Below are 24,060 nucleotides of genomic sequence, written 5' to 3'. Positions count from 1 at the left end.
CAGAATCAAGAAACCTCTCTTCACATCTAATCAACAACAACATGGGAGTGTATCTTTGTTAAGTGAATCTATGAATATAATAGACTCACAGAAATCTTCATTCCTACTGGGATGACATTAATGTACAATTAAAATCTGTCTTTATTAGTGGACAGATTTCATCCCCCACTAAAGGACACACATATGCAGCTTCCTTGGTAGGTAGCAGGTAGAGTAAAATGATAAAGGCACAATTTCCAATTGGGTGATATTTCGCTATATTCCAAACAGTAAGTAAAGATTTGTGGGGGTCGGGAGAGGCTATCATATGTGAAACTCTTCTAACAATGTCATTTTTCCACTTACTTTATTTGTAGAAAATGAAATGTTGGGAATTTTGAAAATATAGTTACTGACCAAAACTAACTACATTGATGAGAAATCAAAAGAAATAAAGTGAAAACGTCACTGCAATAATTGAATATAGTTGTCTCCCTTTGGAAATACAGTATTAATTTGTTAGCTATGTGCTACATGGATGTAGCAAACAGCATTGATGATTTGCGAGTGGAATGTGGGTATATAAATGTAGCACAATTTTTACTAAAATTCAAGCCTTGATTACATTTGTACCTCCTCGTGAGACACTTGATTTAACCTTCAGAAGAAACATGCTGTACTGAGCATGAACATTATAATATTTGTGGGAATTTTCTCTAAACGTTATGAAATATTCTAAGAACACCATTACCAAGGGCTTAAGTATGTTGCAAAAATACTTTAAAAAAAGAGCATCCAAAAGAAGAGAAAGAGAATAAAATGCTCTCGGTGGTATAAGATGCATATTGAGGGATGATCACTCATGGCCTCATTTTCTGTGGTTCTGCCCCACTAGGGAACAAATCTGATAAAACCAGGATCCTGAATCACCCCTTCAACTGGCCGGTGTGACTGACATAGTCAGGGTGCTGTGTGCACGCCCCTGGAAGGAAACCCCATCACACATTCCGGGCCCACGTGATGGCTCAGCACCTCCACCACCGCCTGGGCTTTCAGTGGATATCTTGCTCTTGGTCAATTTCTCCTTCTGCTCTCCCCCGGCCCAGCCCCCGAGTGACTATTTCAGAGAAACAGAGCTCTCCTCGAGCCCACCCAGACCCACCCCCTCGCCCTCAGCGGATGCTCATGCCTTCTCCATGGGAAGTCGGGGCAAGGTGGTCAGCGCACTCCATTTCTCGACTCCTGCATCTGTCCTGCTCACCACCTAGACACTAGCACGACTGCGCTTCTGCTCTCCTTCCTTCCAACCCAAGAGAATGCAACGCTCTCTCTGTTTAAGCCCCTTCACTTTGACTCTTTATCTCAGCACCTGGATATTCCAGGACTCTTCTCCGTCAGTTATCTTTATATCCACCAATAGCTTTAATTTATTTCCCACTAACTTTTTACCTCCGTTTTTAACTCATCTCTCCATCCTGGTGGGGTGAAGGAAAAATTCATAACATTCAACCCTTCCGTTGACTTTGCAGCTACTTTAACATCTTATCTTCTTACTTCTTTACTCAAACTAATTTTGTACTGAACATATTCCATTTACCCCTCCAGATCCACTCGCCATGCTTTTCTACTCTGCTGTTTTCTGGGATACTGGCCCGTATGGCTACATTACTGGGCTTACTTGCTGCCTTGCTTCCAGTTGGGTTCGGCGAATGGGAAACACTAGAGGAGATATAAAGGAGGAAAGAGAGTGGGGATCAGGGTCTTTATTATCTCAGCTCCTCTTTGAGGTGTCACCAGGGGCTGACTTAATTCTTTGACTAATGGCCACAGCTCCAGTCAGGCAGCTTTCTTCATACAGTTTCTCTCTCTGTCTCTATCTTTCTCCCCAACCCCTCTTTTTCCCCCTCCTTTTCCCTCCCCTACTTCTCTCCCTCTCTCCTTTCTCTCATCTCTTTAGGCCAGTGGATGGCAACGGTGTGCTATAATTAGCCATGGGAAGCCCTGTCCCTTATGCAGGGAAACCATAGGGTTGCCCACATGTTATATGTAAGCCTTTTATTTAGCCTTCCTTGAGTTATCCAAAATTGTCTGCCATTTTTCTCCTGCTGGGTCCAAGTCTGATACAATTTTCTTGAAGGAACAGTTTATATAGACACTATTTGCACACTTCCTATTCAGCCATCAACCCACACGATGTGGCTTTTGTCCCACCATCCCCAGACTAAAACAGTTTTCTTCCTCTCTGGTCACTATTACTGATCCCCACATAGACAAATCCAGTTGTGATTCCTCAGCCCATACTTTACTGGACTTTTTTCTGCATTTTATACTGCTGAGCACTCTATTCTTCTAGTGGATCTGCTTCCTTAGCATCTATGATACCCTTTGGTTCTCTCTTTATGTCTCATTCACAGGTTTTTCTTACTATTATTCCTTCAAACACTGGTGCTCCCCATAGTTCAGTCCTTGGCTCAATGCTCTTTTAACATTATATGCTTTTCCTAAGTGAAGTCTTCCACTTTCAAGACATTAAGCATACCCAACACGGTCCAAACCTAGTTATCCACATATTAGACACAACTATCTGTATATGCCAATGACACAATACTAAACTCATTACCTTACACTATGTGCTAATACTCAGAATAGCTCCTACTTCTATTTCCCTCTAGGCTGATGCCTCCATTTACTCAATCAGAAGTCTGAGTCATCCTAGACCCCTCTCTCTTCCTTACTCCCCAGTCATGATTCATTAAAATTATCACTCATACTTCTACCAGAGAGAAATTTCTAAATTGAAAATCTGACCATGCCATTCCACTGCTTAAGACCCTTCCATGGCTCTAATTTATGTATATCGATTAAACAATGGTAAAATTGGTTTCTTTGTATGCCGTTTTGCTTAAAGTCATAGAACCTATCCATGACATTAAGTGAGGACTTATTACATCATACTGCGGTTTCTTTAATTTACCTTGTCCACTGTGATTTACTCTTGCCAAATAAGTATTCCAAGGACAGTGTGTAGATTGTGTTCCTCTCTCTATCAGATCCTACAGTCAAATGGAGGAGATCTGGTATCAGGTTAATGTTCATCCAACAGTTAAACAGGAAGCCTTGCTTTAGTGTCTATTGAGGGGGAAGCACTCGTACCTGATGGATAAAACATGGTCTCTCTCTTATTCCAGTCTGCAGTCTAGTTAGGGATGTACAGCCATATAGACCCTCCATGCAAATCAAACTAAAGGAGGTTCTCTAATAAAAGAAATTCTCACACAAAAAGTGTATCATCAAAGAGGGAAACTGGTTGAGGGGTTCTGGAAGAGTTTTTAGAGATGGTGCTGTTTTAGTTGGGTTTAAGGACTTCAGCAGGAAGAGAAGTGGGGAGTATGGAAGGCCATGCCAGGCAGAGGGGGTAACTTGACCAGGAGCAATAAGAAAGCTCAAGAAGAATTTGCACAGATGCGTGGTAGCTTTATCTGCAAGCAGGTTTTAAGGGGCAATGTAGATATTAAGAGGCCATCCTTAATCTGTGGGAATTAACGATGTCAATAGTCAACATTCCCTCCAATACAAACTATACTGTGGTGCTACAGTCAAAGACAGTGGTGTGTGGATGGCATTTCTTACTAACCGAATTGGAAGAAGTCTTCAATCTCCTGTGAGGGTCACACACTTTTTTGGGAATCTGATAAAACTTATCAAACCTTTCTCAAGAATACGCATTATCCAAGACATGGAAAATTTTTAGTCTTATTACAAAAGTTTAACACATTTCGTTGAAGCTTACACTTGAACCTCAGGCATAGAACCTATAGTCAAAATGACCAAACTATGTGAAAGATTTTTTTTTTTTTTTTTTGGCCAAGGCATACAGGAGTTTTTAGAAGCAAAGTTTTGAGGGCAGCACTAAAGTAACACAAATCACTTATAACCTTAAACTGTATTGGTTGCTACATGGAGAAGGTTTATAATGGAATTTTCTCAGCAAAACTGGTGTACTGATAGATGAAGTGGTTTGCACCTGTTCCTTAAGAACTTTTCTAAGGAACTTAGTGCTTCAGATGTAGGTGAGAAAAGGACTGTTTGTGTTTTCAGATGAGGGGGTGATCACGGAAAGCTCATGATAGTGCAGACAGAGTGATCTTCCTACTCTGTAACAGGCTGTCGATAGCGACCTAGCATACCATGGCTCGTTCTTTTCATGAACTGAACACGCCAAGCCAATTTTCAGTTGAAATTAAGACCGAGCTTCCCAGATTTTAGTTCGTAAAAGCTCTTGCACCTCTTCTGGTACCTTGTAGGACCTGACCTTCAGTCCCCTCCCACTGCCCAATGACAATGGGAGGCATGGAGAGGAAGGTCAACCAGCAATTTGCTTGGAATGGTTTTTTAAATTTAGAGAGAAAAAGAAACTTTCAGCGAATAGAATTTGATGTTATTTTCTATAAATTTCATTACTTATCTAACCCTTCTGCCCCGGTGATATGCAGTAATACAGTTTTGTTTTCTGCTTTTATTTTACAACAGCCTCTGTGTTTGTGTTTGAATACATATCTGAGCAAAGAAAATCAGCATTTTTTAAAACGAAAAGCTTTAAATGCGCTGTAAATGATTAGTTCTGCAAAAATCATCTGTGACTTTTCTGTAGCTAAAGACAGTTTAGAACAAGAAAAAAAAAACTCAAAGTGTGACTGTAGGGGTTAAATACCATCTCTGCTGCTTGCTATGGTTACAGCCTTTGGGATCCACTTAGTCTTGGCCTCTGTGGGTCTCAGCTTTCAGGATAACAAAGTGGAACAGTACTATCTTCCTCAAGGGCCTGGTAGAATTTAGTAAAATAAAACCTAGAAGCTGGTGGCAGAAAAAGCATACAACCTATTTTAGAAGTTTTAGGATGGCTAATGGTCTAGAGGCAAAAAGGGTACAAGGTACCCTATAGCATGTGATTCACCTTATTTTAGATTTTTGAAAGATCTTCAAGTTTTATAGGTTTTATTATCAGACTTCAATATAAATAAGTTAACATAATTATATTTAATAAGTAAAATCTTAAATAAAGTGAATAAAAATAGTTCAATTAAATTTTCATAAAACCAAAAGCAGAAACTCCTAAAAATTTTGTAGACTGAGTCTATGTCCCAAAGATGACAAGCTCTTGCACAGCAAACACAAAATTTTATAGATGAGAGGGAAGGGCAAGGTGTTTTTAAAAATAAGAAAGAAGTTGCTACGGTCCATTCTCTTAGCTGTCTGGGAAAGTTGATTTAGATACTCATTTTCAGTGAACTAAAATCTCGAGTCTGCTTCCCGCAGACAGCCAATCAGGTTACAGACACTTGAAGCTCACATGTGGTGTTTCTCAGTGTTTTCCAGAAGCACCCAAATTATAATCATTTAGAGCAGGTTCCTGGGTCCCACTTCAGAACAATGAAATCAGAATCTCTGAAGGCAGGCCCCACAGAATTGAATTTTAATCCTTGCCCCCCAGGGGATTCTTGTGCACAGTTTTAGAATCACTGATCTAAAACCCTGGTTTTCAACTCCGGCTTCACATTAGAATCACTTGGGGAACATCTAATCACTCAATGTGTGTGTGGGGGGGTATCTACCTTGTCCCAAACCAATTTAAATGAGAGTCTCTAGGGGTGAGGCCCAGCATCACACTTTTGCTCAAAGTTTCCAGACTGACTCAGAAGTGCAGCCTGGGAGAAGAACCACGCTTTAAAAAGCCCCCCGTGAGCCCTGCTCCAGTGGTGGCCACATAAACCCACCTTTCCGTGCGAACCTGCAGTGGCCTCACTGCTGCGGTCAGAATGGTCCTTCAGGACCCGTGTTCACCATGTCCCCATATCCGCGCAGGAACAAACCTTTGGATGTGTTCCACTCAACTCCACCCCCAATCTGAGCAATTTAATTTTGAGAATAAAACTGATGCTCAAAAGAAGGGGTTTCACTTCATTATTTTTTATTCCATTGCCACACAGTAGTCACTCAATAAATATTTGTTGATTAGACATGGGTCTCTGTCTTTGTCTGTCTGGGCTGTTATAACAAACAACTCATAAAATGGGTGGCTTATAAATAAGAGGCATTTATTTCCCACAGTTCTGGGAGCTGAGGAGTCCAAGATCAAGGTACCAGCAGATTCGGGGGCGTTAAGGACCCATTTTCTGGTTCACAGACACCACCTCAATCTGTGGTCACCCAGCCAGATCAGTGTCTGAATGGTAAATCTGCCCGATTCAGGGTTAAGTACTGGAAAGTTCTTTTGATAAAGCCCTATGGCCATAATCTCCAATCATCTTTATCAGTAATGATAGCCATATTTTGATCTCTCCATTGGTTCCAAACTTGGGATAGCATAGGGGTTATCCCTCAAATCTCTACCATGTTCCAAAAGACAGATCTCAGGACAACAGAAGGGTGCGTGTTTCTAAGCACCAAAAAGCTAAGTGGAGAATGAAGTAGGGAGTGGGGATCGAGGCAAGACTAGAAGTTCAGGGAGGTGGGAGGGAATTTTGAAGTCATCAGAGGGAAAACTGACATTACCATTTTCTCATGACCTGGCTCTGCTGATTTTAACAGCATTAGCTTCTCTTCAACAAGTGAAACAATCTAGCTACCTAGAGATATTATTTATGTTAGGGGCTTATAAATCCATGTAACATTAACTATATTCGGTCTTCTTCCAAACAGAAGACACTCAAATACTGATTTAACCACTTGCCAAATTTTTGAACATTACAGTGCAAAGTACTACCTTAGGTGCTATGACTACACTATTCACAATCTTGGACCTCAAGCAGTGTACAATTCCGTGAGAACAATGAACCAAAAATAAGAAGTGTAATAAATGACTTAAGCAATAAACTCAAGGAGCTACTTCTCTATGTTTATCAAAGTTTTGATGCAAAGCATCTCAGACCCAAATGACATAGGTCCTCTGCCCCCAGGATGCAGGATGCAGGATGCAGGATGCAGGATTGCAGGATGCAGGGAACGGGTCATTCCTACACCCAGCCAGCCTCCAATCCTGAGAGAACTTCTCTGAGTTGTATTTTCGACCGGAGACCTTCTCTAATTCATGAGTTGCTCTTTTTAAATGACAGTCTTCTCTCTCTGCATTTCTTTTAATTAATAACCCTGTGGAATATTTTTCATTAAAAATGAATTTTACCTTTACTACAAAATGTCAAACATGAAAAAAATGAGTGACTTTTTCTTACAGGGAATATTATAAAAAGGAAAGATATTAGTTCACAATTTCTTTGACAAATTTGACTAGTGGAATGAGCTTGTCAAAGCAATATTTCTTTCTTTCCTTACTAGTGGCCTCCCTTTATTATGTTCTTTCACGAGTAAATGAATAAATGCAAATAGCATTTTTAAAAAATTAAGTCCTTCGAAAATGCCATAATGTTAAGGGAAGGTGAAATTAAATTTTTTATGAAAGCAAAATGCAGTTGCCTTTTACTTCTAAAAGTGCAATTTAAATTTAGCTTGAGGTTCTAAATAAAAGAGTAAACTTAGCTCTTGTTTTACAAAACTACTGGGTTAATACTAAACACAGATTGGAAAAGCTCTTTTCCACTTTTCCCAATGCTTCCCCTGAGTGTCTCCTATTAAGAGGAACACATTTACGTAATAACTGTTTTACTAGCCATGGGGGCATGGTTAATAGGACAGTATTCCAATAGATAGTCGAGTGCTCAGATAGCCAACCTTGATAGATACAATTTAGGATGAGTTTAAAACCTATAGTTAAAATGCAAGTTTTAAGTCAAATTAAATTGGCTAATGCTAATCTTACACACACAGCAAAACAGAGCATGGAAGCTTGCTCATTAACCTAGATTAGAGACATGCAATCATGAGCCAAGAACTGGATGTGATATCACAACCCCTGCCTGTTCTCTTAATATGTATAATTAGCCAAATAATCTTATCAAATGTTAGGGACCACACTTGAGATTTTACCACAATAGGGGTTATGTTGAATGTGTGGAGTTTAGAAAGAGGTGGAAGTAGATCCTGCTTTGTGTGAATAGAAGAAAGGCCTTTCCTTTGGGAAGACTCAACATTATTCTGGTAAGTGGAGGAATGTTTATTTCCACAGTTCTCAGCACATTCCATTACTGCATATAGAATCCTTGCCACTACATATCACATTAGGCTTGTAAGAGGGGGATTCTAGCTTCAAGAGAGACCAGACCTGGGCGCCTTGCTAACATTGCCCTTACCTGATTATCACCAGTGAATGACAGACTCCAGCCTGACCTTCTTTCCTCTAGAATTTTGGGAGAGACTTGTGAGCATCAGTTTGGTGCCGCCACTTATGAAACACGTCTTTGTCACCATTTTCATCACCATCATTGCCATCATCACTGCTGGCCTTCACAAAGACCTCACATGGAGTAGTCTCTGTGCACTTAATACTCACAACATCTCTATGAGATAGTCCTAGGCCCTAAACCCCACGAGGACAGGGAACATATCTCTTTTATTCACTTCAGGTATTCTGTATTTAGAAAAGTGCTTGGTGCTGAAGAGCCACTCCCATATGTATCTATTGACTCTTACTAATCTCATTTTGCAGATATATGAACTAAGGCACAGTGGGTAAATTCTTGTGTCCAATATCATACACTTGAACCCAGACTGGACCTCTAGTTTTTATGAAGAGAGATCTTGGAACAGTCCCTAGGAAATAGTACAGATGTTCCTTGACCATGGTGTAAACAGGATTGCTTTATATTTTTGAATTGGGTGAAAGGGATGGTTCACTCCTCCTACCTAGAGCTGTTTGAGACAGAAGGAGCCATGTGTTTGGGAGAAGTTTCCTCTTTTCCCCTTTCACCAAAACAGCAACTAAAGATTCATCTACATTGAATGCACAATGCTGGAAAAGAGAGAGTTCAGGTGCCTTCTGGTGAATCCCAAATATTACAATTTTTTCATTATTTTGGAGCAAGTTTTAACCAATTTTAAACTGTTATTTGTTTATAATAATCCAATGGCAAGTCTAAATTTTTTTATCTTTAATTTCCCAAAGAATTGTCTAATTCCTCACAATGTAACATTTACAAATTCTTATTAAAAATACATTCAGCCTGGCTGGGCGTAGCTCAGTGGTTGAGCATCAACCTAGGATCCAGGAGATCAGGGTTTGATTCCCGGTCAGGGCACATGCCCGGGTTTTGGGCTCGATCCCCAGTTGGGGGCGTGCAGGATGACTCTCCCATCATTGATGTTTCTCTCTCTCTCCCTCTCCCTTCTTCTCTCTGAGATCAACAAAGATATATTTAAAAGAAAACACATTCAAATGACCCCAGTGATTTTCAAAATTCAAAAAATGAATAAATCAAATACCTCTTTTTTCCTCCTTCCTGTTGCTTTCCTCTGAGTACTTATTCCCCCAGGGGTACCAAGATCTACCGCCAGGAAGGGAAGAAGCACACACTGCTTTAAGTTAATGAACTCTGTGACATTATTACTCAGTCATTCAATCAGCAAGTGTCTGTGGAGTGCCGGAGAGCAAAGGGCATCTGGATGTGTGAGAGAATAGACATTTCTCTCTCTCTGAGACCTTAACAGTCAGCTATGGGCACAGGGCGCGTATTCAGTACATAGAACCCTGCAAGCAGCATACAGTGACTACAGAATAAAGAATACAGCGGTGGGTGCCACAGGACGAGGAAGGAAGGAGAGAGCATGTGGAGCTGGCACGTGGGGAGGCGCCTGGGGAAGGTGGGGCCCGGGGGCCCTGGAGGAGAAGCTGAAGTCACAGGGTAAAGAGAGGGGTTTCTTTTTCATGAGCAATTCAAGTGGCACGTATTCTTTTCCTTTGTAATATCTTTTCCAAGTTCACTTCCATTTTCTATCTTGATATTTTACTCAAATTTGTGATCTCAAATTTTTAATTTTTAGAACAAAAGTGTTTTTATAACTCAGTAAAGGAATACCTTTGCCATTGTTTTCCATTTAAAATAACCACTTTTGTTATAGTATGAATGGCTATACTTTGTCTTTATTACAGTGTGGCCCCTTTTATTGGTTTGACTTCACTTTGGTGAGATATTAAATGTACCTCTGATCTTCTTTAACCGGAATTAATCAGCTGCATTTTTGACAAACCAGGAAACACCTGAGCACTGACTACTTCCACTGTCTGAAATCGAGAACAGAGGAGCAGTTTTCGAAATTGGGTAGGTTTTCTGAAGAGGATCTGAACAACGTGAAAATACCTGGATAATTTTAAATTCTATGGCATTAATTATGAATTTATTCCTGAGATATGGTTATTCAACCATGGAACATACAGAGGTAACTGTGCATCCAGAAAGGGATTGATATGTTTGTTTTATAAAGTTTGCTCAAAAGCTAGACATTCCCGTCTCTTATTCTGTTTGATATAAAGCTGGCTTCCTCTTCGAGCATCAGATCCATTTTCATATAATTATATTTGTTGCAAGTCTATTCTGCTGATAGACTCAGTCTGATTGATTTTTAAATTTTTGAAGTGCTTTCTCTCTTTCTCTCTCTCAGCGTTGCTTGAGCCTCATTAATGTTGCCAAGCTCCATGGAATTGCTGGTTCCCAATTAAAAACACCTCTCTAAAGGAATGTGCTAAGCAGAATGGCACAGGAACCCAACAACAGAGGTTTTCCATCTTGGCAAAGCTACCAAATCCAAATCTACTTTCATATTTTTCTCGGGAGAGCAAACATCCACATTAGGACCTGCTTTGCAAATACCGTGGAGAAGTCAGCTGTGCTAGAAGAAAGGGGGTGAGGCCTGTCAGTCACTCTCTTTGCTCCCCACCTCCCCACTCCATCCCAACAGCCGACAGAGAACACCCTCCTGGTGTGTGATTTCATTCAGTGACAAGCCACCCGGGGACTGCCAGGCGTGGGGATGCTAATATTGAGAAGCAGGCAGGCAGCTTCACCTTGTGGAGTCACAAACCCGGCGCGCCGGGGCTGATCTCTCGCTCGCTTTCTGCTGGCACAGCGGGCCCTTCCTTGGTGGCAGCACACTCTTCACGGCTAAGCAGGTCACTCTACATCCTGGTTTCTGAATTCCCCAGCATTAGGAAACACAGTTTTCTCACTCAAGATGGGGTATGTATCTTCCTGCGATGGGAAACTAACTCTCAAAGGACCTGTGTGACATATTAGCCGTGGAATGTGCTAGAATTATGATACAGGCCACAACCATATCTAAAGCAGTGGCTAAGGCCCCTGTTCAAAGAGGGAAGGAAATTCCTGGCCAGGGTCAATGCCCCGCATTACCTCTGTGAGCTGCCGGTAGGGAAACTTGGCTGCTTCTTATGTGCAGAATCAGCAGTTAAGAGTTCACTCTGCAATTTCCATTGCGAGTGTTAGTTTCCTAAGGGACAGCACCTCTGCTGCACTTCTACCAATGACGTCACTGTCCAGAGAATGAAACTGTGGATATAGAACAAACCCCAGTGAAATCAAATGCCAACTTCTAAAAATGTTGGGGGAATCAGGTGTTACCTGACTCAGAAAGAAGAGACAGAAAATGAAGAATTTTCTCTGGGTGGAATTGCTGTCACCTTGCTGGGTTATCGGAGTGTCTCTGGCTGTTTAGTAGAATGGCTTGATTTGATTCCTATGGGAAAAGATCACTTGATTGGAATGTCAAAATCTATGAAACGCACTTCCCAGCTGAGGGGAAGAAATGGACATTCCAAGAAGGCAGATGCAATTTTGGTCACAATAGTCAACTGTTAAGAATTCAGTCTAATCACAGAGTGGTCTCTATTTTCTCATTTGCAAAATGTATATAACATTTAAAATGCCTTCTATTCTATATAAATTGATATATGTTATTACAATACTGTTCTTACTTCTTTCAGCAATAGTCTGAATTCACTGTAAACATCTTGAAACTCCTCCTCTGAGTAACCAAATGCTTCTCAAAATACATGCTGGTTGGCCCAGCCAGCGTGGCTCAGCAGTTGAGCATCAACCTAGGATCCAGGAGATCAAGGTTCGATTCCTGGTCAGGGCACATGCCTGGGTTGTGGGCTTGATCCCCAGCAGGGGGCAGCTGATCAGTGACTCTCTCTCATCCATGATGTTTCTATCTCTCTCCCCCTCTCCCATCCTCTCTTGAAATCAATAAAGATATATATTTTAAAAATAATAATAATACGTCCCAGTTGTAAAGTGTTACAAAGCTACTCTTCAGAGCAGCGTGGAAGCCCCTGGAATACATGTCTGTTGAGCTACAGATTTTCACAGATACCTCAGAGGACAGAAAAAGCTGAGTCAGTGGATTCAGCTAAAAAAGTGAAGGGAAGAACTCCCTATGATGACAAAGTATATGAGCAAATTTGGATGTTGTGTTGGCGACTGGGGAGAAAGGAACCGATCAAAAAAAACTCTGCCTAAAAATATACTAAACTACAAGTCTATAGGCAGATCCAAGTTGAATATTGCACATATAACCTATTTTTTCAACCACAGATAATATCCACTGAATTCTTTGTCTAGAAGAGAGAAGTAAAAAGAGATATAAGAAGATAAGAAGTTAGTATATTAAAAAAGTACATGTATTCCGAGTTCGAGCCAATATGGAAACGCATTAGGGAATCCAGTAACACAGGCGTTTCAGTCTTTACAGGAGCCCTCACTTCTTCGCTCAGAAGGGGTATTTCCCTTGAATAAAGGCGGTGTGACAGTGCCACACTTTCAGTGGCCCCTCGTCACATGTTAACTTGAGAATTAAGACGTGGTAGACCCATTGGAAATGAACAGTCTGGCATCAGCTATGATGCCCCTAGAGAGGCACTACTGTGAGGCGCGATTCGGTCCTAAAATCAAAACCCGTGCTGAAGCATTTCACTCGAAAATGGATGGTTGATACATTGAGGGTTCCCAAGAAAAATAACATAAAATGGTTGCTTCTCATATCACATCAGGTAAATACTCTTCTGTCTACTAAATGCTTATGCGTTTCCTCCTTGTTTACTACTAGAACACGTATTTTCTTGCAGTCAGAATATACTGTCAAACAGCTAATATAATCAATTTACTGTTGAGTGTGTTGGTAAATTACTGAATCCAGTCCCCACTCTGAAATTTGGGAAACTCTGTCCTGAAGTAACTGTTTGGAGGCATCACTGAAGAGGGAGAGCTCCGAGGGCCTATGTCCTGGTAACAAAGTGTGGAAAAGTTGCTATTCATCTGGAAGCCGACCAACAGAGAGCCCTAAATAGAAGCAGCTTAAGGGCTCAGAAGACTGCATAATTAGGTCTCTGCTTCATTTAAATGCACATGACAAAGTCCTGGAATTGCTGAAAGGCAGCCTCTTTCTACCACCATCAGTGGAATGAGAGCCAGTTCAGAGCCGAGAAACCGAGGTTGGAACCTCAGGGCAGCTATTGACTGTATGGCCACGAGCAAGTCACCCCATCTCTCTGAGCTCACTCCCCATGATCTCATTTGAACTTCAAATGAGATAAGGCCTGTGTTGTGTAAACTGCCAGGCAGTGAGCTACATCAGTATAGCTGAATCTCAGTGTAGAGGGTTCAGAGTTCTACACGCCACAGCACGCGAGCAGAGCTACTGCCAGCAGGACCAGTAATGAACAGTGGATTTGCAATCCTGATGATCAGTTGAGGTCACGAGAGTTATAGCTGCTCTCTGCTCAGATTCCAGTGTGGTGCGGCCTTTAGAATGAGATTAGGGTACCATTCAGGAAATCAGCCCCTGGCATCAGGTGAGTTTAATTCACTCAATAGTGATGTCAAAACTGCTGTACTATTCTGAAAGCACATGACAAGCTGCTACCCTGTGGCAAAATCTGCAGGTTAGAAACTGCTATGAAGTTAACTCTAATTGTGATTTAACATGAATTAGTAATGATCATTTTCATAATCTTATTTCATAAGGTTCTTTGGCAAAGTTGCCAAGGGTATCATTTGTATTTCTTGAGGACAGTGATTATTCCAGTCAGTGACAATAAAAGCTGTGCTGGGCGGCATGTGTGATCAGTTTCATTCATTCACTGATATATTCACTCCATTATAGCAAGCACTGTTCTACTTACTGGCAATAAGGGAATTATAGAAAATACCTACTTCATGGAGCTCTTTGTTTAGGTGAAAAACAGGAATGTAAGTAGGAAATCATGGTACCACAATCAATGCTATGAGAGAACTAAGCGTAGATACCATGGGCTACTTCAGAGTTTTATGGAAACCTTATCACTTGCCCCGACTGTGGACAATGTCTTTTTTAAGTGATGTCTTTTTCACGGGATTAAAACAATTATGGATTTCAGGAATGAGTGGGCTCCCGTCTTTTGCTTAACTGCTATACCAGTGTGGGCATCAGGGGGAAGGAGAGGAATTAGGGAAGCTGGAGCTCCCATTTGCACATTCCTAGACCGTTTCTTCCACGGTGCCAGGACTGAAATGCGTGCTGTCTGCAACACCTGCACACTGAGCAAGTCCTCTAGGGCTGTTTCATATCCAGTTCCGGTGTGTTTCCATCCACAAAAGGTAATTGCTATAGAGATGCTTCATTGCTCACAGGGAAAAAAACACACATTTTGTGCTGATGGATTCACCATGAAAAGAATGCTTTCTGGAAAGAAAAACAGTTACTGAGTTCTAGCCTGTTCTAATGCAAGAGTGAGCCCAAACCACTATTTCTTACTCCAGGAACATTAGAATACAGGATGGTGCTATACTTATCTGCACAATTGCCAGCTGGGTTCAACTGCTCTCTAGAAGAACAGTGCCATCTGTGGGAAAGGACTCTGGCTTTACGGGGTCAAAGGGATGCTGCAAGTACCTCTCTGGTCTGCTTTTCCAATTTTTCATATGTATTAATCATTCTGGAGAAATGTTTTAAGTTTAAATGAGAATCTTTTCTTAAATCATTGTAGGAGTGCAAGAGCATTTTGCTAGTATTGATAACTACGAATCACCCAGGAGTTACAAAAATCAATACTGAGCGCTGCTGCTGCACATCCCCAGCACTGCGGACCCACTGCTGCTGCCTTGATTTTAAATTTACAAACAAACAAACAGCAAATGATTGTTACTGACTGAATGCTTTGCCCTCCCCCCACCAAATCCGTATGTTGAAGCCCTAACCCCCCAGTGTGGCTGTCTTTGGAGATGGGGCCTGTAAGGAAGCAATTAAGGTTAAATGAAGTCAAAAGGGTGAGGCCCTGATCCGATAAGATTAGTGTCCCTAAAGGAAGAGACACCAGAGAGCTCACTCTCTTTCCCCAGGTGCAGGCACACAGGAAAGGCCAGGGGAGCTGGCAGAGAAGGCAATCATCTGGAACCCAACCAGAGAGTTTTCACCAGATGTCAACCCTGCCTCCACCTTGATTTCGGACTTCTGCCTTCCAGACTGTGAGAAGATAAATTTGTTTTACCACCCAGTCTGTGCTATTTTTCTATGGAAGTCTGAGGAGACTAAATACAGGGTTAAATGAATATCGTTGAAAGAGTCCAGATTAGCCTGTGTCTTGAACTAAGGCGTATAGAGATGTTCAGTAAAAAGGAGTATAAACCAGAACCAAGATGAGTCTCTGAGGCAACAATGGAGGCCTTTCTTTGAGACCACAGCTAAAGGGCAAGTGCCAGCCTGGCATCACTTTTGATTAATGTCCAATGGGCTCCACTCCATGACAATAGTAGATGTACTAGAAATGTTTTCTCTGGAGCCATTTGGCTGACATTTTAATTATACCAGCAACAAATTCAGCAGAATCATGGAATGAAAAGACACGACAATTCTCCAGCCTTCACCACAAGACAGGTTTATACTCACTAATATAATAAATATAGTCTTTAAAAGGGAAGCCTGCTTTATTATACAATTTTAGCCTGTATTGACATTGTTCAATATTTGTTACTTCTTTCCCAATTTCAGTTATAGATATATTTATCTGAGTTTCTGGAACTGGTCATATTGTAATTTTAGTTCTCATTTCTGACATGGAATTGTTCTCAACACAAGCTCATTCCATGCCTATTCTTATTGTCAGCCAGGTCTCAGATATCCCCAGTTCTACATGGAAACACTTGTTTTTCTTTTATTTTATTTTCTTACTTCCTCCATTTAGCTTTTCCCTTTTTTTAAATCAACAAATTTTTAGTACTCATAATTGCCATATTTAGCGGTAAACTTGTCAATATTTTTTCATACGTTCTAATGTGAAAGTGTACAGTAAGAAATAACAAAACACAAAGATGAAAAAAATAGGGGTATTGTTTAATGTGACAAATTTTCTTTTTATATATGCTTACACTAGCTGGTGTAGCAGCCAGTATACTTCTTAAAAGTATTGACAAGATAGCAAAGAGTATATCAGAACACAGCATTATCAGCAAAGCAAGAGTCTACCATATTCAGTAACACCACTTGAACAATACTGATATGTAAGTTATAGGCTTTTACTAAAACAAGACCCTTCCCAATGCAAGTGACATACCTGCTGTGGCCAAACCACATACAATGGCTCATGCTGAGCCTGGGCGTCCTGTTCAGGACTCAGAACACCACCTATCGTTTGTTTTTTGGTTCCACTGTTAGTTTTATTCTGAATCACAGTGTGAAAAACACTAAAATCAAACTATAAATCACATACAAACTCATTCCATATACCTTCCATCTTCCCTACTAAAAATGAACACAATCCAGTACTGCATTTTACTCACGGTCTTCTACATAAGGCTTCTAACCTGGGCTAAACAGCAGAAATACAGCCAGCATGGGATTCAAAGGATTTGGATTCCAACCCCACCTCTGCCGCTAATTAGCTAAGTGAACTTGAGCAAATCATGCAGTTCTCTGGGTCTCAGTTTTCTCATCCTTAAAGAAAATAAGCTGGACTAGACAACCTACGAGATGCTTCCTTACTCTAGAATATTTCTCTGTTTGAAATAAAATTCTAACTCCAGTGTTGCATCACCTCCTGGAATCCCTCCCTATCTCTTGGGATAGACTAGATTCATCTCCACGATGGGCCCTTGGCACCCAGAGGGTAACTCTCTCATAGCGCTTATCTGGCTCTATCATGATTTATTCACCAGGCTCTCCCACTAGACTGCAGGCTCCTGGAGAGCAGGCACTTGGCCTCTTACTTCCATTACCCCACAGTTAGGTAGGAGGGGCATCACGGTTGTACACTGAACATATACTGAGCCAGCCAATACCTTCTGCGCCACACTTTATCAAAGTGTCTCACCAGAACAACAAACGAAACTCCTCTCTCAGCCTATTTAGAGTCAATCTAGAGGAAAATGTGTTCTTGCTATTTTGAAAGTGAAGAAAACACTTAGAAATAATAAAAAATCCCAGCCATATTTAATGTTGCTGGAAGTGCTAACGTAGCATTTCTTTTAGGTTTCAGGAAAATGGAATATTCCTGACAGCCTCATGGACAAATATACCCACCAATTTTAAAATACGTCTTTCTTCTATACTCATAAAACACAGTGTCAGTAGGTTTCAGCATCTTTTATGGGGGAAAAAAGGTTATAGTGAAATTACCAAGATATCTGCAGATTTGAGGACCTCAGAGAATACAAATTTCTCACCAACTCAGGGGCAGCTAAGCACAAGTCCCCAAAGGTCCTCTCCCTAATTCATTCATCAGCAAGTTGTGACAACACTTGGGAAAGCTTCTACCAGGGATGCTCACAAGGAACACGGTGCCCGGCATTTTACTGGAGGCTGGTCACATAGGTATCTTCTGCCTGGCACATACCAAGCTTCGGAAGTGTTTAGAGTAAACCACAGTGTTTGCATAAACAGGGCAGGCACAGTGAGCCTCTCTTATCAGAGTGTTGGGAACCCTCTTGAAATTCAAGTTCCCAGATGCCAGCCATGGGCCAAATTTATCAGCAGGTTCTCCAAAGTGCAGCAGCCGTGCTGCTATATTAACTCCTTTACCCAAATGGTAAATGTCCCTGTATAACAATGAGGCAGAATATACAGAAATGCAAAAATTACTTTAAAAGTCTGATTAGGGTCCTTTAAAATTTAGATATCACCTGTGCTGAGCATGCTTCTTGCCTTCTCAGGCCTATACATGGGGGGTGGCCCTTATGTTAATAATCACCATTTGGCATTCCAGAAAAAGATAGCTTAAATGAGTTAAGCTGAGAGAAATAAATTCTTGTTCCTTAAGCCACCCAGTCAGTGGTACTTCGTTATGGCTGCCCAAGCTAAGACAGCTGCGGTCACACTGCCATGGCCACGCTGAGTAGAGACAGACTATATGGCACTCAAATTCTGAAATATCTACTTTCTGGTCTTTTACAGAAAAAGTTTGCCAACCCCTGCTCTAGTTATTAGATGAAATAGCCAGTTTTAGTTCTAGAATTTTATATAAAGGGGCTTAAGGATGTTTAGTGAGAGCTATAATTACATTTAAAAAATCTTAGTTTTCCTTAATGGGGATGAAGGCAGGCAGCTTAAAGCGCTGTGACATTCCTCCCTCTGGCAGCCACCGAGACTGGCACACTACACAGGCCTCACACTCTGCCACGGATCTGCTCACGTGGCCAGATCTGTAACTAATGACGGCTCCAAATCAAGGTTCCAAGCCTGATCCCCCAACTCAGTGGGAGCATTCCCTTAATTACGGTTATGGAAGCTATGAGATATCAGTAGCACAAAGGACAGTTTTATTATGCAATTCACAACAAATGTTCACTGCAAGAGTGCTTACAATAACAGCAATAAGAACAAAATAATATTAATAGCTCATCTGGGAATGGATTTCACATGACTGGGTGAACTAGAAACTGTAAATTGCTGAGAGTGTGTCTGTAAGATACTGCTGTGGAGAATACATGTCAGCTCCTTGGGCAAGGAAAAGCTACTGGGGACAGCCACAGAATATGGGTTTTAGGATCAGACAGGGATGGACTGAAATCCTGGCCCTGAGCTGTAATTTATTTGGCAACTAGCTGCCCCACTCAGAACTTACCCCCCTTATCCATGACATAGAGATTATGCAGGGTGGTGGTGTCTGTGGGTGGCATTTAATAAGAGTAGTTATTATCTGTAAAATATGTTGAAGTGCATGGATATAAAATAGGCTCTCAAAATGATAGCTATTCTCATGAATCATTAGAGGATATTTTCTCACAATTCCCACCCCATCCTTTTTTTTTCCTGATAACAAAGTGACACTGGCAATGCACCTGTCCCTACATTTTGCCAAGTCATTGGGACTATCTCTTGATTTCAGAAAGGCTGAAAACTTTTTTTTAAACTAACACAGGTTATAACAGGGAACAGATTATAAAGGGAAGAAGCCATTTGATGTAACTCATGCACTGGCACCTGCAGGGGCAGGCACACCATTCCCGGGTCCCCTTCAAAAAACTACATGCATTTTTGTCTCTAGCTTCTCCCTCTATAAGAGGCAGGCATGCGGGCATGTGCACTCAGCTCTTATAACCTGTGTGTGTGAGTGTGTGCAATGTGCACATGCTCAGACGTGAGAAAGAGAAAAAAAGGAGCGCTTTGTGATGAATTCATTTAGAAGAACCAAAATGTATTTCCTACTGGTGAGCTCTTAATTATCTCTCTTTAAAACCTTGCGTTGTAAATATATCAGTTGGTGATTTGATATGAATCCCTCTGGGCCTGAGTTTCTTTGTGTGTTTTGAAGAGAAAATAACTGCCCTTCTTTTCACAGGAATATTATAAACATCGGATGAGATTCTGTGTAAACAACATGCTTTGAGGGGGACAGTGACAGATAAGGTCTGTACTCAGCAGTGTAGCAACACAGATAGGGGCTTTGGTAAACTTGCAGTAAGGGAAAAGATTCCTAAACTGGTAAAATTTAGATTGAAGAAGACTGAAAATATAAGACCTTCAAATATCTAACAGAGCCTTGTAGAAAAGGAATTTGTCATTGGAGAAGGTAGAGCTCCCTCATGAATAAGCAATATTTAGTTTATATTTGGCATGCCCCTTCCACATTCATCACTACCTTGACTTTCCATTACTTGTACGAATGCCTCACAACTGTGCGTTTCACATAGTATTCATCCTTGACTGTATGCTCCTTGACGGAAGGGCTCTGTATTTAGTCTTTGTGTTCTCAACAGATCTTTACATTTTATCTTGCAGGCTGTGGATGCTCAATAACATTTGTTAACAAAAATACAGACTGAAAATGCTACTCAAATACATGCTAACAAATACTGTGCCACAGCTAGTATGAATATGACTCCTGCAGCCTTATCGTCTTAGAGCCTTGAGTAGGGAATTACGTTGATTTGCTTATGGTCATGTCTCTGTTCCTAAAGCAGGGGTGTTAATTTGTCTCTTGGCTTGACTTTTTTCTTCCATGTCAACTACAGGGAAGGTTGTGTTTAATGGGGTAGTAGAAGGGAAGGCTTGTTATTTCAAAATACGTAATAACAGTAGTAGACAGGCAATCATTTTATATGAAATTCCTTCTGTGCAGTTACCTAAATGTGTATTTCATCCTTGGTTATAAAAGAGAAGTGCCCAATGTCCAAGGACCTATAAATCTGAGCTACAGGATTTCTTTATGCAAATTACATTTGTGTCATCAATAAAGAAGAAAATGGCAATGAAGCTTGTATTTGCAGCAGCAGTGTAAAGTTCAGGGTCCCTATACCCATTTGTAGGATATGTCAGTGTGGCTAATTATTTTTTGGGATAGTGTGTTTGGTAAGAATTAATGGGGAATAAGCTTCATAAATTGATTATTAAATTAAAAGGGTTTTTTAAAGTGAATCAGGCCCTGGCCAGGTAACTCAGTTGCTTAGAGTGTTTTCCTGATAACATCAAGGTTGTGGGTTTGAACTCCAGTCAAGGCATATTCAAGAAGCACCAATGAATCATAAATAAGTGGAACAACAATCGATGTTTCTCTCTCTCTCTCTCTTTCTCTCTCTCATCAATAAAAAAATATTTAAAGTGAATCAGGGATATAAAATAGGAAACCAGTTTGATTAAACTTAACACCTTTAAAAAATCCACATAATAGAGAGACACTAATATTAATTTTATGGCAGTGTTATAAACCCCAAGAACTAACTAATTAAATTATAGCACGGCTCGTTTGTTTTTCAAGTCTGCTTTTCATTTTGCATCTTAAATTGTAATGACTTAAATTTTTATCCATGTACAGGGGCTTTTCTCCCCTTAAAGGGTAAACAAAATATAAAGAAAGGGAAAGAAAATTATGTCGCTTCATGTTGCTGGGAAGGTACTTCTGCAAAATGAAATAACTTTTGCAACACTCCACTAATAGACCGTGACAGAGTAACCCCTCCGGATCCTAATAGGGGAAAGTGGATCCAGACAACATACCCGTTTCCTCAGGTTGCAAGTAAGAGTGAGATTCCTTGAGAAGGAGTTTGCAAAAGCCGTATAGAAGTCCAGGACTTTGAGCAAGGCTTCCCGCTTGATGATGTGGAGGTCACAGTACGTCAGTGCCCGGACATTGGCACATGCATGAGCAAGGGTGGTTTCCTTCCAGAAGATGTCTCCAAATACATCACCTTTCCCTGGAAAATAGTATAAGATACGTATTCAAGTATCTGTACTAGTTCCTATCCTAACCACTATTTTTATTCAGTTTCATATATGGTAATGATCTCCTGGCATAACTTCGAGCCTGAGTGTATGACCCCATCTGTACATATAACAATTTAAACACTTTTATATAATATGTAAAGTATTCACCCTGAATTCAGATATTGATGAAAATCTGGAATAATATAAATAAATGAAATCAGATAGAGAAGCCAAAAACCTCATCATAACAAATAGTTTCATTATCTTCTGCCACCTTAACTTATCCCATTCTGGCCAAAAGGAGCAAAGGAAATTTCTTAGTTTCATCCCTTCTCCAGCTCCTTCTCAGATGACAGTAAAATGCAATATACAAGATCTACCGTTACAGCCTTTATAAATCTGCAACTGATTCAACATATATTAAACATACATTATTCGGCAACTAAGCCTTGTGCTCCAGGGAGACTAAAATTCACCATGAATTACTCTCCAAGGACGCTCTTCCCTCTCCACCACGCCAAGCCTTAGGCAAATCCTCCTGGTGCAGCCCAAGAGCTCCTCACCCACAATTACAGTCTAAGGAGCTGAGCTGGGTAAAATATGGAAACCCAGATTTGTTATGCCATGAACAGTTCCATAAAGAGTACCCTACTGTAGTCAAATGTGGATGTCTTTTTAAAATTCTAGAAATCACACAAAAATCTACTATTCGCTTCAGAGTACATTCCAACTGGTGACTTCAACTCAACAGTTCACCATCCCAAATCAGGAGTACTTAGTTGCCCTTCTTGTTGAGGCAGTTCTGTAAGAGCCCCTGGCATAAGGAAAATAATATTTCTGAAGACCAGATTAGCACATGAATCTTTGCTAGCACGTGAATAATTACGCATTATCACTTAGCATTTTTAAGAATCTTGTTGGTTAGGTCTATTACTCTCTTAAAGATATAAGTCTGATTCCCAGAGTCTATGTTCTGCTCAGAATAACATAACTAACAACAAAAACAAAATAGTTATCATTTATTGTGCTTACAAATTGACAAACATTCTTCTAAGAATTCTACAGGTACTACCCACGTTAATCCACATATTAGCCCTATGAGATAGCATATAGTAATTTCCGATTGCTATAGTATAAACTGCCATAAATCAAAGGTTGACAAGGCTAGACTCTTTTCTGGAGGCTCTGAAGAAAAATTCATGTGAAAGCTCATTCCGGTCTGGTTGAATTTAGTTCCTAGTGGTGTAGGACTGAGTATCCCTTTTCCTTGTTGCTATCAGCTGAAGGCATTCGCATATTCCTTGGCATATGGCTTCCTCCATCTTTAAAACCAGCAGTGATATATCACTAAATCACCCTCATGCCTAGAATCCTTGACTTCCTTTCCTGCCAACAGCTGCAGAAAATGCTCTACATTTTAGGTCTTGTGTAATTAGATTATGTCTGCCCAAATATGCTATATTACTATATTACTAATATGCTATATTATGCTAATATGCTATAGTATGTCTGCTCTCTTATGCTATATTACTTAATAATTATTAAGTTGTAATTATTATAATAATAATGCAATTATTTTAATTATATTATTAGATGTACCAATTTACTTTAAAAAATGTTCACTGAAGTAATATTTATAATATCCAAAAAAGGTAGAAATACGACAAATATAAATGAATAAATAAATTATGGAATATTATGCAACCACTAAATAAATTGAAAAAAGTGACAGAGCCCAGCCAGGCGTGGCTCAGCGGTTGAGCATCGACCTAGGATCCAGATCAAGGTTCGATTCCCGGTCAGGGCTCAATCAATGACTCTCTCATCATTGATGTTTCTGTCTGTCTGTCTGTCTCTCTCTTTTCCTCTCTCCGAAGTCAATAAAAATATATTTAAAAAGAAAAGAGAAAAAGTAACAGAAATGTTCACATTGTGTAAAATAATAAAAGCAGGATATTAAATCATATACACAGTATGACCTCATTTTATGCCCCTTATCCTACCTGCCAGAAATACACACATGCAAAGCAAATGCATTAAAATGGTAGGTTCTCTCTGCTTTATGGGATAATGGATGGGTTTTATTTAGTCTTATAATTTACATGTATTATTTTTTAAGCAGATGAGATCAACAACTGCCACTGGTGCTATGAAAATAACAGGGCTTTTATTTTATTTTATTTTTTTTAATTTATCTTTCTTGTTGAAAGTATTACAGATGTCCCCTTTTTTCTCCATCGGCCCCTCCACCCCGCACTCACTCCCCTCCCCAGGCCTTCACCACACTATTATCTGTGCCCACGGGTTATGCGTATAAATTCCTTGGTTAATCTCCACCCCACACACCTTTCCTCTGATATTTGTTGGTCTGCTCCACGCTTGTATGTAACTGAATCTAGTTTGTTCATCAGTTTATTATGTTCTTAGGTTCTGCCTATGAGGGAGATCATGTGATGTTTGTCGTTTTCTACCTGGCTTATTTCTCTGCCTCTTGTTTCTTTTCCTCTG

General features: G+C 40.4%; 1 protein-coding gene across 1 annotated transcript in view; it reads right to left on the bottom strand.

Moving 5' to 3' along the window:
• KCNH5 (potassium voltage-gated channel subfamily H member 5) overlaps positions 1 to 24,060 on the bottom strand; it is a 216,557-nt gene that overhangs the window by 13,138 nt on the left and 179,359 nt on the right. Inside the window, exon 10 of the mRNA XM_087814110.1 lies at positions 21,346 to 21,542. Coding sequence (XP_087670236.1) covers positions 21,346 to 21,542 — 197 coding nt within the window. The remainder of the gene's footprint in view (positions 1 to 21,345; positions 21,543 to 24,060) is intronic.

This window comes from Miniopterus natalensis, chromosome 1 (genome assembly GCF_054644295.1).
Source record: "Miniopterus natalensis isolate mMinNat1 chromosome 1, mMinNat1.hap1, whole genome shotgun sequence".
Lineage (NCBI taxonomy): Eukaryota > Metazoa > Chordata > Mammalia > Chiroptera > Miniopteridae > Miniopterus > Miniopterus natalensis.
This window is presented reverse-complemented; position numbering and strand designations above follow the sequence as displayed.